The 12597-nt window shown below is 54.1% G+C and overlaps 1 protein-coding gene across 3 annotated transcripts in view; it reads left to right on the top strand.

Annotated features, from left to right (window-relative positions):
- Positions 1-12597, top strand: part of LOC115549294 (unconventional myosin-VIIa) — a 44979-nt gene that overhangs the window by 16745 nt on the left and 15637 nt on the right. For all 3 annotated transcript variants that reach the window (XM_030364428.1, XM_030364429.1, XM_030364427.1), the window contains exons 18-32: positions 563-721; positions 3688-3780; positions 4193-4287; positions 4669-4753; positions 6098-6199; positions 6498-6557; positions 7364-7594; positions 7944-8282; positions 8928-9095; positions 9229-9297; positions 9411-9532; positions 9870-9996; positions 10368-10487; positions 10782-10955; positions 11907-12134. In XM_030364428.1, the coding sequence (XP_030220288.1) occupies positions 563-721; positions 3688-3780; positions 4193-4287; positions 4669-4753; positions 6098-6199; positions 6498-6557; positions 7364-7594; positions 7944-8282; positions 8928-9095; positions 9229-9297; positions 9411-9532; positions 9870-9996; positions 10368-10487; positions 10782-10955; positions 11907-12134 (2172 nt within the window). The remainder of the gene's footprint in view (positions 1-562; positions 722-3687; positions 3781-4192; positions 4288-4668; positions 4754-6097; positions 6200-6497; positions 6558-7363; positions 7595-7943; positions 8283-8927; positions 9096-9228; positions 9298-9410; positions 9533-9869; positions 9997-10367; positions 10488-10781; positions 10956-11906; positions 12135-12597) is intronic.

Genomic DNA, 12597 nt, shown 5'->3' with positions numbered 1-12597 from the left:
AGGGTTCCCTCCCAATAAGTTATTGGGGAGGGAACCCTCCCTCGGTGACCCCCCCCCCGGTGACTCCCCCCGGTGACTCCCCCCGGTGACTCCCCCCCGGTGACTCCCCCCCTTGACTCCCCATCGGTGACTCCCCCCGGTGACTCCCCCCGGTGATGCCCCACGTTGCCCACCACCACCGCTGAGTTGATCGTGACCCCCTCCCTGAGTTGACCTTGACCCCCTCCCTGAGTTGAAAAAAATAAGACTTTGAACGAAATGACTTGCACATACACAAGCAGCATTGTAGTGTGCGGTCAACTCCCTGAGTTGACCGTGACCCCCTCCCTGAGTTGACCGTGACCCCCTCCCTGAGTTGACCTCGACCCCCTCCCTGAGTTGACCGTGACCCCCTCCCTGAGTTGACCGTGACCCCCTCCCTGAGTTGACCGCTGCCCCCCTCCCTGAGTTGACCGTGACCCCTCCCTGAGTTGACCGTGACCCCCTCCCTGAGTTGACCGTGACCCCCTCCCTGAGTTGACCGTGACCCCCTCCCTGAGTTGACCGTGACCTCCTCCCCCAGGGCTTCGACAGAGAGCTGTGCATGGTGCAGCTGCGCTACTCTGGCATGATGGACACCGTGCGCATCAGGAAGTTGGGGTTCCCTATCCGCCACACCTTCAAAGACTTCATGTTCCGCTACAGAGTGCTGCTGAACACCGCTGTGTGTGACCCCAAAAAGGTGAGTCAGGGGGCTCTAGTTAGTCAGGGTTAGGGTTAGTCAGGGTTAGGGTGAGTCAGGGGGCTCTAGTTAGTCAGGGTTAGGGTGAGTCAGGGGGCTCTAGTTAGTCAGGGTTAGGGTTAGTCAGGGTTAGGGTGAGTCAGGGGGCTCTAGTTAGTCAGGGTTAGGGTGAGTCAGGTTTAGGGTGAGTCAGGGTTAGGGTGAGTCAGGGGGCTTTAGTTAGTCAGGGTTAGTGTGAGTCAGGGGGCTCTAGTTAGTCAGGGTTAGGGTGAGTCAGGGGGCTCTAGTTAGTCAGGGTTAGGGTGAGTCAGGTTTAGGGTGAGTCAGGGTTAGGGTGAGTCAGGGGGCTTTAGTTAGTCAGGGTTAGTGTGAGTCAGGGGGCTCTAGTTAGTCAGGGTTAGGGTGAGTCAGGGGGCTCTAGTTAGTCAGGGTTAGGGTGAGTCAGGGGGCTCTAGTTAGTCAGGGTTAGGGTTAGTCAGGGTTAGGGTGAGTCAGGGGGCTCTAGTTAGTCAGGGTTAGGGTGAGTCAGGGTTAGGGTGAGTCAGGGTTAGGGTGAGTCAGGGGGCTTTAGTTAGTCAGGGTTAGGGTGAGTCAGGGGGCTCTAGTTAGTCAGGGTTAGGGTGAGTCAGGGGGCTCTAGTTAGTCAGGGTTAGGGTGAGTCAGGGTTTGGGTGAGTCAGGGGGCTCTAGTTAGTCAGGGTTAGTCAGGGTTAGGGTGAGTCAGGGGGCTCTAGTTAGTCAGGGTTAGGGTTAGTCAGGGTTAGGGTGAGTCAGGGGGCTCTAGTTAGTCAGGGTTAGGGTGAGTCAGGGTTAGGGTGAGTCAGGGGGCTTTAGTTAGTCAGGGTTAGTCAGGGTTAGGGTGAGTCAGGGGGCTCTAGTTAGTCAGGGTTAGTGTGAGTCAGGGGGCTCTAGTTAGTCAGGGTTAGGGTGAGTCAGGGGGCTCTAGTTAGTCAGGGTTAGGGTGAGTCAGGGGGCTCTAGTTAGTCAGGGTTAGGGTGAGTCAGGGGGCTCTAGTTAGTCAGGGTTAGGGTGAGTCAGGGGGCTCTAGTTAGTCAGGGTTAGGGTGAGTCAGGGTTAGGGTGAGTCAGGGGGCTCTAGTTAGTCAGGGTTAGTCAGGGTTAGGGTGAGTCAGGGGGCTCTAGTTAGTCAGGGTTAGGGTTAGTAAGGGTTAGGGTGAGTCAGGGTGCTCTAGTTAGTCAGGGTTAGGGTGAGTCAGGGGGCTCTAGTTAGTCAGGGTTAGGGTGAGTCAGGGTTAGGGTGAGTCAGGGGGCTCTAGTTAGTCAGGGTTAGGGTTAGTCAGGGTTAGGGTGAGTCAGGGGGCTCTAGTTAGTCAGGGTTAGGGTGAGTCAGGGTTAGGGGGAGTCAGGGGGCTTTAGTTAGTCAGGGTTAGTGTGAGTCAGGGGGCTCTAGTTAGTCAGGGTTAGGGTTAGTCAGGGGGCTCTAGTTAGTCAGGGTTAGGGTGAGTCAGGGGGCTTTAGTTAGTCAGGGTTAGTGTGAGTCAGGGGGCTCTAGTTAGTCAGGGTTAGGGTTAGTCAGGGGGCTCTAGTTAGTCAGGGTTAGGGCTGAGTCAGGGTTAGGGTGAGTCAGGGGGCTTTAGTTAGTCAGGGTTAGGGTGAGTCAGGGGGCTTTAGTTAGTCAGGGTTAGGGTGAGTCAGGGGGCTCTAGTTAGTCAGGGTTAGGGTGAGCCAGGGGGCTCTAGTTAGTCAGGGTTAGGGTTTGTCAGGGGGCTCTAGTTAGTCAGGGTTAGGGTGAGTCAGGGTTAGTGTGAGTCAGGGGGCTTTAGTTAGTCAGGGTTAGGGTGAGTCAGGGGGCTCTAGTTAGTCAGGGTTAGGGTTAGTCAGGGGGCTCTAGTTAGTCAGGGTTAGTCAGGGTTAGGGTGAGTCAGGGGGCTCTAGTTAGTCAGGGTTAGTCAGGGTTAGGGTGAGTCAGGGGGCTCTAGTTAGTCAGGGTTAGGGTTAGTAAGGGTTAGGGTGAGTCAGGGTGCTCTAGTTAGTCAGGGTTAGGGTGAGTCAGGGGGCTCTAGTTAGTCAGGGTTAGGGTGAGTCAGGGTTAGGGTGAGTCAGGGGGCTCTAGTTAGTCAGGGTTAGGGTTAGTCAGGGTTAGGGTGAGTCAGGGGGCTCTAGTTAGTCAGGGTTAGGGTGAGTCAGGGTTAGGGGGAGTCAGGGGGCTTTAGTTAGTCAGGGTTAGTGTGAGTCAGGGGGCTCTAGTTAGTCAGGGTTAGGGTTAGTCAGGGGGCTCTAGTTAGTCAGGGTTAGGGTGAGTCAGGGGGCTTTAGTTAGTCAGGGTTAGTGTGAGTCAGGGGGCTCTAGTTAGTCAGGGTTAGGGTTAGTCAGGGGGCTCTAGTTAGTCAGGGTTAGGGTGAGTCAGGGTTAGGGTGAGTCAGGGGGCTTTAGTTAGTCAGGGTTAGGGTGAGTCAGGGGGCTTTAGTTAGTCAGGGTTAGGGTGAGTCAGGGGGCTCTAGTTAGTCAGGGTTAGGGTGAGCCAGGGGGCTCTAGTTAGTCAGGGTTAGGGTTAGTCAGGGGGCTCTAGTTAGTCAGGGTTAGGGTGAGTCAGGGTTAGTGTGAGTCAGGGGGCTTTAGTTAGTCAGGGTTAGGGTGAGTCAGGGGGCTCTAGTTAGTCAGGGTTAGGGTTAGTCAGGGGGCTCTAGTTAGTCAGGGTTAGTCAGGGTTAGGGTGAGTCAGGGGGCTCTAGTTAGTCAGGGTTAGGGTGAGTCAGGGTTAGGGTGAGTCAGGGGGCTCTAGTTAGTCAGGGTTAGGGTTAGAGAGAGGAATAGATTGTGTTGTTCAGGGGTCAGTATGTCATTGGATAGAACGGTATCATCAGTGTACGTTTGTGTTCAACATTTACGGTTAAAATATGGTATTATTGACAGAGCTAGAGGCAGACAGAATCAAAGACCTGGATGGATGGACAGACAGTCAGTGTGGTCAGATAAACGTGGATTACATGCGTGTTCTGTCCCAGCAGGAGTCAGACGGGGCCTGTTGCCAGGCCATCTGCACTGCTCTGATCCGTGGGAAGGATCAGTGGAAAGTGGGCAAGAGCAAGCTCTTCCTGAAGGTACGGCAACGGCACACAGCACCTCCATCATAACGGCCTCTGGTCTCCTCCCATCATTGGTCTGATCTAAACACACAACCAAGGAACTGATACTAAGGAGGTTACTGTGTGCTACTATTGAGCTACTAATCAGAGGCTTCATCCAAAGCCACTTGCCTTCAAGTCAGACACAAGTCTTTAGGGAGAGTAGGTGCTGAAGGATGCCTATAGGTTAAGCTGGGGACATTGGAAATCAAACCCAGAACCTCTAAAAAAATAATAAAAATGGGTGGCACAATAACATCTCAAAATTCATCTTTCAATTCACAACCTCATCTCTACTAAAACTGTCGTTGTTTGACCTTCCAACCCATAGGGTTAGGGTTAGGGTTAGTGTTGTGTTGACAGATTGTCCTGACCTGTGTTGTTTCAGGACGCACATGACTCCATCCTGGAGCAAGCCCGGGAACTGGCGCTGGCCAAAGTGGTACTGATCATCCAGAGAGTCATGTTTGGATTGCACGACAGGTACTGTATACTGGAACACACACACAGCGAGAGAGAGAGCCAAAGATCATCATATAGATGGCAAATACCGATGGGGGATTTAGTCTGTGAGGGAGCCAGGGATCGACTGAGTGGCTGAATGGGAGCGTTGGTGCGTGTGTCTGTTGGGGACATTGGAGTTTAAGTGCCAGTGAGTGATTGAGGCAGTGATATAATGAGTCAGCTGGTGTGTGTATTGACTCAGGCACACTGAGCCGCTCATCAGGCCTACTATCATGTAGTCCAGGTCACGTCCGCAGCAGACGGCAGGATGGCGTCTGCTGTCCGACTGTGAGTAATGGCGTCGGCCATTACTCACAGTCTTGTTATTAATCACAAGGCGTGTCCCTCCTCCTCTCGTAGGAGGAGCTACCTGAAGAAGAAGGCGGCGGTGAGGGTCCTACAGACCAACTGGAGGGCCTACAAGAAGCGTGAGCGAGGCCGAAAGGTAGGCCTCCACCTCCACCCAGTATCGGCCCCATCACAGCTACGTCACAGCTACGTCACAGCACCAGCCCACTGCCGTTAAGCTACGTCACAGCTACGTCACAGCACCAGCCCACTGCCGTTAAGCTACGTTACAGCTACGTCACAGCACCAGCCCACTGCCGTTGAGCTACGTCACAGAACCAGCCCACTGCCGTTAAGCTACGTCACAGCACCAGCCCACTGCCGTTAAGCTACGTCACAGCTACGTCACAGCACCAGCCCACTGCCGTTAAGCTACGTCACAGCACCAGCCCACTGCCGTTAAGCTACGTCACAGCTACGTCACAGCACCAGCCCACTGCCGTTAAGCTATTTCACAGAACCAGCCCACAGCCGTTAAGCTACGTCACAGCACCAGCCCACTGCCGTTAAGCTACGTCACAGCACCAGCCCACTGCCGTTAAGCTACGTCACAGAACCAGCCCACTGCCGTTAAGCTACGTCACAGCACCAGCCCACTGCCGTTAAGCTACGTCACAGAACCAGCCCACTGCCGTTAAGCTACGTCACAGCTACGTCACAGCACCAGCCCACTGCCGTTAAGCTACGTCACAGCACCAGCCCACTGCCGTTAAGCTACGTCACAGCTACGTCACAGCACCAGCCCACTGCCGTTAAGCTACGTCACAGCACCAGCCCACTGCCGTTTAGCTACGTCACAGCACCAGCCCACTGCCGTTAAGCTACGTCACAGCACCAGCCCACTGCCGTTAAGCTACGTCACAGCACCAGCCCACTGCCGTTAAGCTACGTCACAGCACCAGCCCACTGCCGTTAAGCTACGTCACAGAACCAGCCCACAGCCGTTAAGCTACGTCACAGCACCAGCCCACTGCCGTTAAGCTACGTCACAGAACCAGCCCACTGCCGTTAAGCTACGTCACAGCTACGTCACAGCACCAGCCCACTGCCGTTAAGCTACGTCACAGAACCAGCCCACTGCCGTTAAGCGACGTCACAGAACCAGCCCACTGCCGTTAAGCGACGTCACAGAACCAGCCCACTGCCGTTAAGCTACGTCACAGCACCAGCCCACTGCCGTTAAGCTACGTCACAGCACCAGCCCACTGCCGTTAAGCTACGTCACAGAACCATGTCGGACACAAGCGCGGCGTTATCACAGTGTGGCGTCAGTCCCATCGCCGGCTATCATAGCAGTATCAAAGTTCAGAGGAGGTTTCCTTTCCAGCACTCCTTAGTATCGTTAAGATAAACGTCAGCATAGTTTAATCAGAGCCCCACACACGCTCACCTAGCTGGGATTAGCTTCTGTGGCGAACTGATTTCCTGTGTTCCTGTTCAGCTCCGTCTCGGCTACGCGCGTCTCTCAGCTCGGGTCCGCGGCCGCCGACTCCAGCTGCTCTACGAGAAGCAGCGCAGCGCTGCCGTTGTCCTGCAGACACAGGTACTTTGATTATACTAAGAATGTACTGCGATCATACCGACATTATAGCAGAGTTATCCTAGTGCAATAACTGTCTGTCTGCATTCAGGAGCCTTCTGTTGGGCTGTGTTATTACATCGTGTGTCCTGGGTCTATGAACTGTGTTTAACTCTGAGCCCCATTTTCTGTGTCAATAAATATCCTCTCTGAGGACAATAAAGGACTATCTATGTCACTATGCACACAGTGGATTAGAAACAAGTAGATATGGCGATGGTGATGATGGGGTGATAACACCTGTCTACCTGTCCACCTGAAGGTTCGGGGCTACTTGGCCAGGAAGAGCTGGAAACAGCAGAAGGAAGACGCCTTCAATGCGGTAAGCCGGCCCTCGTCTTCCTCACAATTTACCAGGCTCAGAGGAAAGAGAATAATCCCGGTCATTATTAGTAGTATTGATGTTCAATGTTTTGAATCGAGCTTAATGGACATCTTAACCCATTCATATGCATGCTCTCTCTCTCTCTCTCTCTCTCTCTCTCTCTCTCTCTCTCTCTCTCTCTCTCTCTCTCTCTCTCTCTCTCTCTCTGTCTCTCTGTCTCTCTCTCTCTCTCTCTCTCTCTCTCTCTCTCTCTCTCTCTCTCTCATTCTCTCTCTCTCTGACTCTTTCTCTCCCTCCCTCCCTCCCTCCCCCTCTGCCACCCTTCCCCTCCCTCCTCTCCCTCCCTCCCCCTCCCTCCCTCTCTCCCTCCCTCCCCCCTCTCCCTCCCTCTCCCTCCTCTCCCTCCCTCCCTCCCCCTCCCTCCCTCCCCCCCACCCCCTCCCTCCCCCTCCCTCCCTCATCTCCCTCCCTCCCTCCCTCCTCTCCATCCCTCCCTCCCTCCCTCCCCCGCTCCATCTCTCCCTCTCTCCCTCCCTCCCCACTCTCCCTCCCTCCCCCCCACCCCCTCCCTCCCTCATCTCCCTCCCTCCCTCCCTCCCTCATCTCCCTCCCTCCCTCCCTCCTCTCCATCCCTCCCTCCCTCCCTCCCCCGCTCCATCTCTCCCTCCCTCCCTCCTTCCTCTCTCCCTCCCTCCCTCCCTCCCTCCTTCCCTCCCCCTCCCTCCCTCCCTCCGTCTCCCTCCCTCCCTCCCTCCGTCTCCCTCCCTCCCTCCCTCCGTCTCCCCCTTCGTCTCCCTCCCCAGGCCCGGGAGCAGGAGCTGCTGGCGCGGGCGCATCAGGAGCAGACTCTGGCGCTGGCAGCCATCGAGCTCCAGAAACTGGCCGACGCCGCTGCCGAATCACAGCGCGCCTCCCAGGAGCCTGAGCCAATCAGTGATGACGAGGACAGTGATGTGGGAGGCGACAACAAACCGGCTCCCCAGCTTGTTTCTGTGGCAGAGAGGGCGGCACCGAAGAACGTCAACAACTACCCGGTAACGAACGTCAACAACTACCCGGTAACAAAGTTAGAAAACATCCGTCTGTGTTTCTCCTCTTCACAGTAATGGCTTCAACATGTGGAGGAAGGTGACGTCATGGGAAGAGAGCGAGGGATGGGGGAGATATGCGCTCATGAGGAAAATAAACTAGAAATTAAAAGTTCAGAAAGTTAAACCTCCTTTGCCCCATCCTGCTTGCGGACTTGTGCCTCAGATGCTTATTAGCAAAACGCTCCCCTCACACGTTTAAATCCTTTTCTCTTGTTAACCCCTCCTTTAACCCGCCCATACATGGAGTTCCTGACCAACACGCCGGTTCTGCCCGTGTGTTTGATTTCCGAAGGTGGTGGAGATCGGTCACAAAGCGTTAAAAAACATCGCCGAGGAGACCTCCTCCTCCTCCTCCTCAGACATGGAGGAAGACCTCCCAAAGACCACCAAGACCCCGCCCTCTGCCGGCCCCGCCCCCCCGCCCCCCGGGAAGACGGAGGAAGTGGAGGAGAAGGAGAAGAAGAAGAAGAAGAAGGAGGAAGAGGAGGAGGAGGAACCCTTTAAGGAGGACAAGGAGTTCTCCTTCCAGAAGTTCTGCTCGCTGCACTTCCAGGGCGACGCCTCGCACACACACATCTCCCAGAGGCTGCGGGAGCCCCTGCTGGCCCACCAGGACGAGAGGGACAGCCTGGTGAGCCTCTAACCCCTAACCCTAACCCTAACCCACCAGGACGAGAGGGACAGCCTGGTGAGCCTCTAACCCCTAACCCTAACCCTAACCCACCAGGACGAGAGGGACAGCCTGGTGAGCCTCTAACCCCTAACCCTAACCCTAACCCACAAGGACGAGAGGGACAGCCTGGTGAGCCTCTAACCCCTAACCCTAACCCTAACCCACCAGGACGAGAGGGACAGCCTGGTGAGCCTCTTGAGGAACCTCTCACAGCGGCTTCTGTTTCCACATAGGGCCTTCCTCTTCTATCCTGTTCTGAGAACCTGATAGTTTCCCTTAGCTCTGGCCTTTGTTTTAAGTTTGCAATAGCCCCTCCATCGCAATGCTTTTATTTAGAAAAGAAGACCTAACTTTCTAAACATAATAATAACATGTTTTACACTCCAGTCACTTTTCTCAAAAGCAATCCACTGTGGGTGAGAGACCCATCGGTGGTCTGAGGACCACGTTGGGGACCGAACCCTAACCCTAACCCTAACCCTCCACTGTGGGTGAGAGACCCATCGGTGGTCTGAGGACCACGTTGAGGACCGAACCCTAACCCAGGGCCCTTCCAGCCTTCCGTCTGTTCACCTCTGCGTCCTCGCGGCCCTCTGTGTCCAGGCCTGTCTGACGGTGTGGTGGATCATCCTGCGCTTCATGGGGGACATGGTGGAGCCGCGAGCGCCGGACCCCTCCAACCCCCAGGCCCGCCGCACCTCCTCGGCCTACCACCCCTCCATGGTGCAGCGGCAGGGGCGGCGCCTCAGCAGTATGGTGGGCCTCGACCAGGTACCGTGGTGCTCACCCTCCTCGTCACCCTCCTCATCATGGTCATCATCAACGTGATGAGGAGGAGGAAGCACATTCATTTAGTGCACGTTTGAGGTGTGTGCTTTAACGCGTGCCTGTGGATGACCTCTAGAAAATCCTGAGGAAGAACAAGAAGAAGTACGGGGGAGGAAACAGAAGGGCGTCCACCATTCCAGAGGAGGTAAAGAGAGACCACGCTTCCTCTTGATTCCACAATAAGAGTTCCTGTGGACTCTTATTGTGAGGAGGTTATGGGTGAACTTGACCCAATGAGATGTTAAATGGATGTTTCAGCCAGAGGACGCCAGAGAAGAGGACGTCCTCATCGGGGAGGGACCTACGCTGGACCGACCTCTGACCCCCCTCGAGAAGCTGCACATCATCGTGGGCTACGGTCTGTCCCGACCAGGCATACGGTAAAACCACTACAGTCTTCATCAGTCACCCACCCAGAGATCTGAGACGAGGAAGAGGCTGAAATATGAAATATGAATTCATAACCCTAACCCTTACATTCATTTTGAGCCGTTAGTCACTCATAAAGCAAGGCGACAAATAAAATAGAGAACAGACATTTTTGAAGTGATCTTTCTTTTTAAGAGTTCATTTTCACAGCTTTATCTCGTTATTATAAGGATGATGTAGTAGCAACCCCATTGAGTGTTCAAGATGCTTTGTTCTCACTGTGTGTGTGTGTGTGTGTGTGTGCGTGTGCGTGTGTGTGTGTGTGCATGCGTGTGTTCGTGCTCCCAGGGATGAGATCTTCTGCCAGATCCTGAAGCAGCTGATGGGTAACGGGGACAAGGAGGTGTGTCTACGAGGGTGGACTCTGCTCTCCATGTGTCTCAGCAGCTTCCCGCCATCGCAGATACTCATCAAGGTCCGATGGCCCAGAAAGCCTTAGTCTGACCTACCTTCTCCCTACTTACTCAATAGCTCAACCCTCTTGCACAGGAATGATAACTAGCTTCTTAAAGCAGTGAGATCTGTGTGTGTGTGTAGTGGATGATGTAGCCTTTAGGTTCTGCTAATGCCACCAACACTGACACACATTCTATTGTATCATTTATCTTCGGCCCTGTTCTATTCTATTCTACTGTGTTCGATTATAATCTCTTCTATTCTATATTGTATGATATTCTGTATTCTATATTAATTTCTGTATGCTATTGCATGATGTTCTGTTCTATGATCCCCGTTCTATGTTCTACCCTTGCTGACCTTTATGCTGGTCCTACGTTGTGCTCCCAGTATCTGGAGAACTTCCTGCGTCGAGGCCCCAAAGGTTACGCAGCGTACTGTGCGGACCGCCTCCGCCGCACCGTAGCCAATGGGGAGCGAGAAGAGGTCCCCTGCGAGATGGAGCTGCAGGTACGTTGCACTGCGGCATGATGGGAAATCTGGAGGTCTCAAAGGGAATCGAACTCCACAGAATTGGTTGAAATGTAATTTGTTAGTTCTAATGCATATCCTTTAGGTTTGTACTTGATAAATATCTAATGTTAGATAGATGTTATCCACTATGGAGACAACTGAAGGGTATAAGAACCAAGGTCTTTTTAAAAGAGTATTCCTCAAGTGAGCACTATGCCTGCAGGGGTCTGATCTGTGATCTTGAATCGGTGTAATCTGTAGTAATCCCTGTCGTCTGTATTCCACGGCCAGGCCACCGAGTCCAAGAAGCCCATGGACGTGACGGTGTCTCTGATGGACGGCCGCAAGTTCACCCTGCAGGTGGACGCGGCCTGCACCTCTGGGGAGGTCCTCCGCGAGGTCGCCCAGAAGATCAACCTCACAGACACCTACGGCTTCTCCCTGTACATCAGCATCATGGAGAAGGTGATCCTAGTGGACCACAAGGTGGACCCTCTCTGGGTCCTGGGCGGTCTTAAGGACCAGAAGGTGGACCCTCTGGGTCCTGGGTGGTCTTAAGGACCAGAAGGTGGACCTAGTGGACCCTCTCTGGGTCCTGGGTGGTCTTAAGGACCAGAAGGTGGTCCCTCTCTGGGTCCTGGGTGGTCTTAAGGACCAGAAGGTGGACCTATGGACCCTCTCTGGGTCCTGGGTGGTCTTAAGGACCAGAAGGTTGACCCTCTCTGGGTCCTGGGTGTCTTAAGGACCAGAAGGTGGACCCTCTCTGGGTCCTGCGTGGTCTTAAGGACCAGAAGGTGGACCTAGTGGACCCTCTCTGGGTCCTGGGTGGTCTTAAGGACCAGAAGGTGGAGACATTGAGTTATGTGAGGGGTCCCTTTGGAACTGTCCTCACATAACTCCTCAGTGGTTAGGGGAGGGGTTCTCAACCTACAGGCCACAGAGTTTTAGAAATTAAGCCTACAAATGAAATGGATACAAATAATTATTTACTTACTTATTTACCTAACCCTAGAATTCAAAAGAGGGGCCGTCCCAACAACCCCCAGCCCAGGTCTCTATCATGCTTCATTCTTCATGCCACTGTCGCCACTTAGGTGGTAGACGTTCTTATTGACTTGAAGTTTCAACAGTGTATCCCAGTCGTGTTGTTAGGCTGCTACTGTCTTTAATCCACCTGTTTATATTCTTACTAACGGTCCAACAGTATCCCTGTTCATGAGTTTAGATGAGGCAGGACCATAGCAGACATAAGGAGTCTGTTAAACCCATCCCACGCCTCTCAGTTAGGGTTAGGGTTAGGGCTAACCCTAACCCCCATCCCACGCCTCCCGGTTCTATGATCCTGCTCTACGCGTCGTTCCTGTGTGTAGATGTGTGTAGATGTGTGTCTCACACTAAGCCCCCTGTGCCCCCCAGCGGTGGTCCCTGGGCAGCAGTGGGAAGCACGTGATGGACTCGGTGTCCCAGTGCGAGCACGCCGTGCGCCAGCAGGGCTCTGAGGAGAGCCGTGCCCCCTGGCAACTCTGGGTCCGCAAGGAGATGTTCACCCCGTGGCACGACTGCGCCGTCGACCCCGTGAGCACCGAGCTCATCTACCGCCAGGTGCTGCTGGGCCTGAAGGCCGAGGAGTACGTCTGCGACAAGGTAAAGAAACGGGTTAACTGATGACCCGTCACGCGCTAGTTAGGAAGGTATGGGAGAGAGGGGAGGTTAGGCCCGCGGGGGGGGGGCAGGGAGGGACCTGGTGGCTGGGCCAGGACGGAGCCGTAATGGGACACACTCCACCCGCTGGCCCCCACCTTAAGATGGTTCCTGATGAGCATTGTGAGTCGGTATGATCAAGACAAGGTAACCTAGGAAATGGAAAGGTAGAGCATGATACGGCTTTAGATAGGGTTCTTTTAGGAGCTGTGATAAAGTAAGGCGAGGTAACTACAGTCACGGATCCTAAGATAAGATACGGTTATAATAGTGTTTGGAGTTTAGAGTTCAGAGTTCAGTGCTCATTGTTCAGTGTTGTTCAGTGCTTAGTGTTCAGTGTTCAGTGCTTAGTGTTCAGTGTTCAGTGCTTAGTGTTCAGTGTTCAGTGCTTAGTGTTCAGTGTTCA

The sequence above is a fragment of the Gadus morhua genome, chromosome 8, assembly GCF_902167405.1.
Source record: "Gadus morhua chromosome 8, gadMor3.0, whole genome shotgun sequence".
NCBI lineage: Eukaryota > Metazoa > Chordata > Actinopteri > Gadiformes > Gadidae > Gadus > Gadus morhua.
The sequence above is the reverse complement of the archived record's forward strand: the minus strand, read 5'-3'. Positions and strand labels throughout refer to the sequence as shown.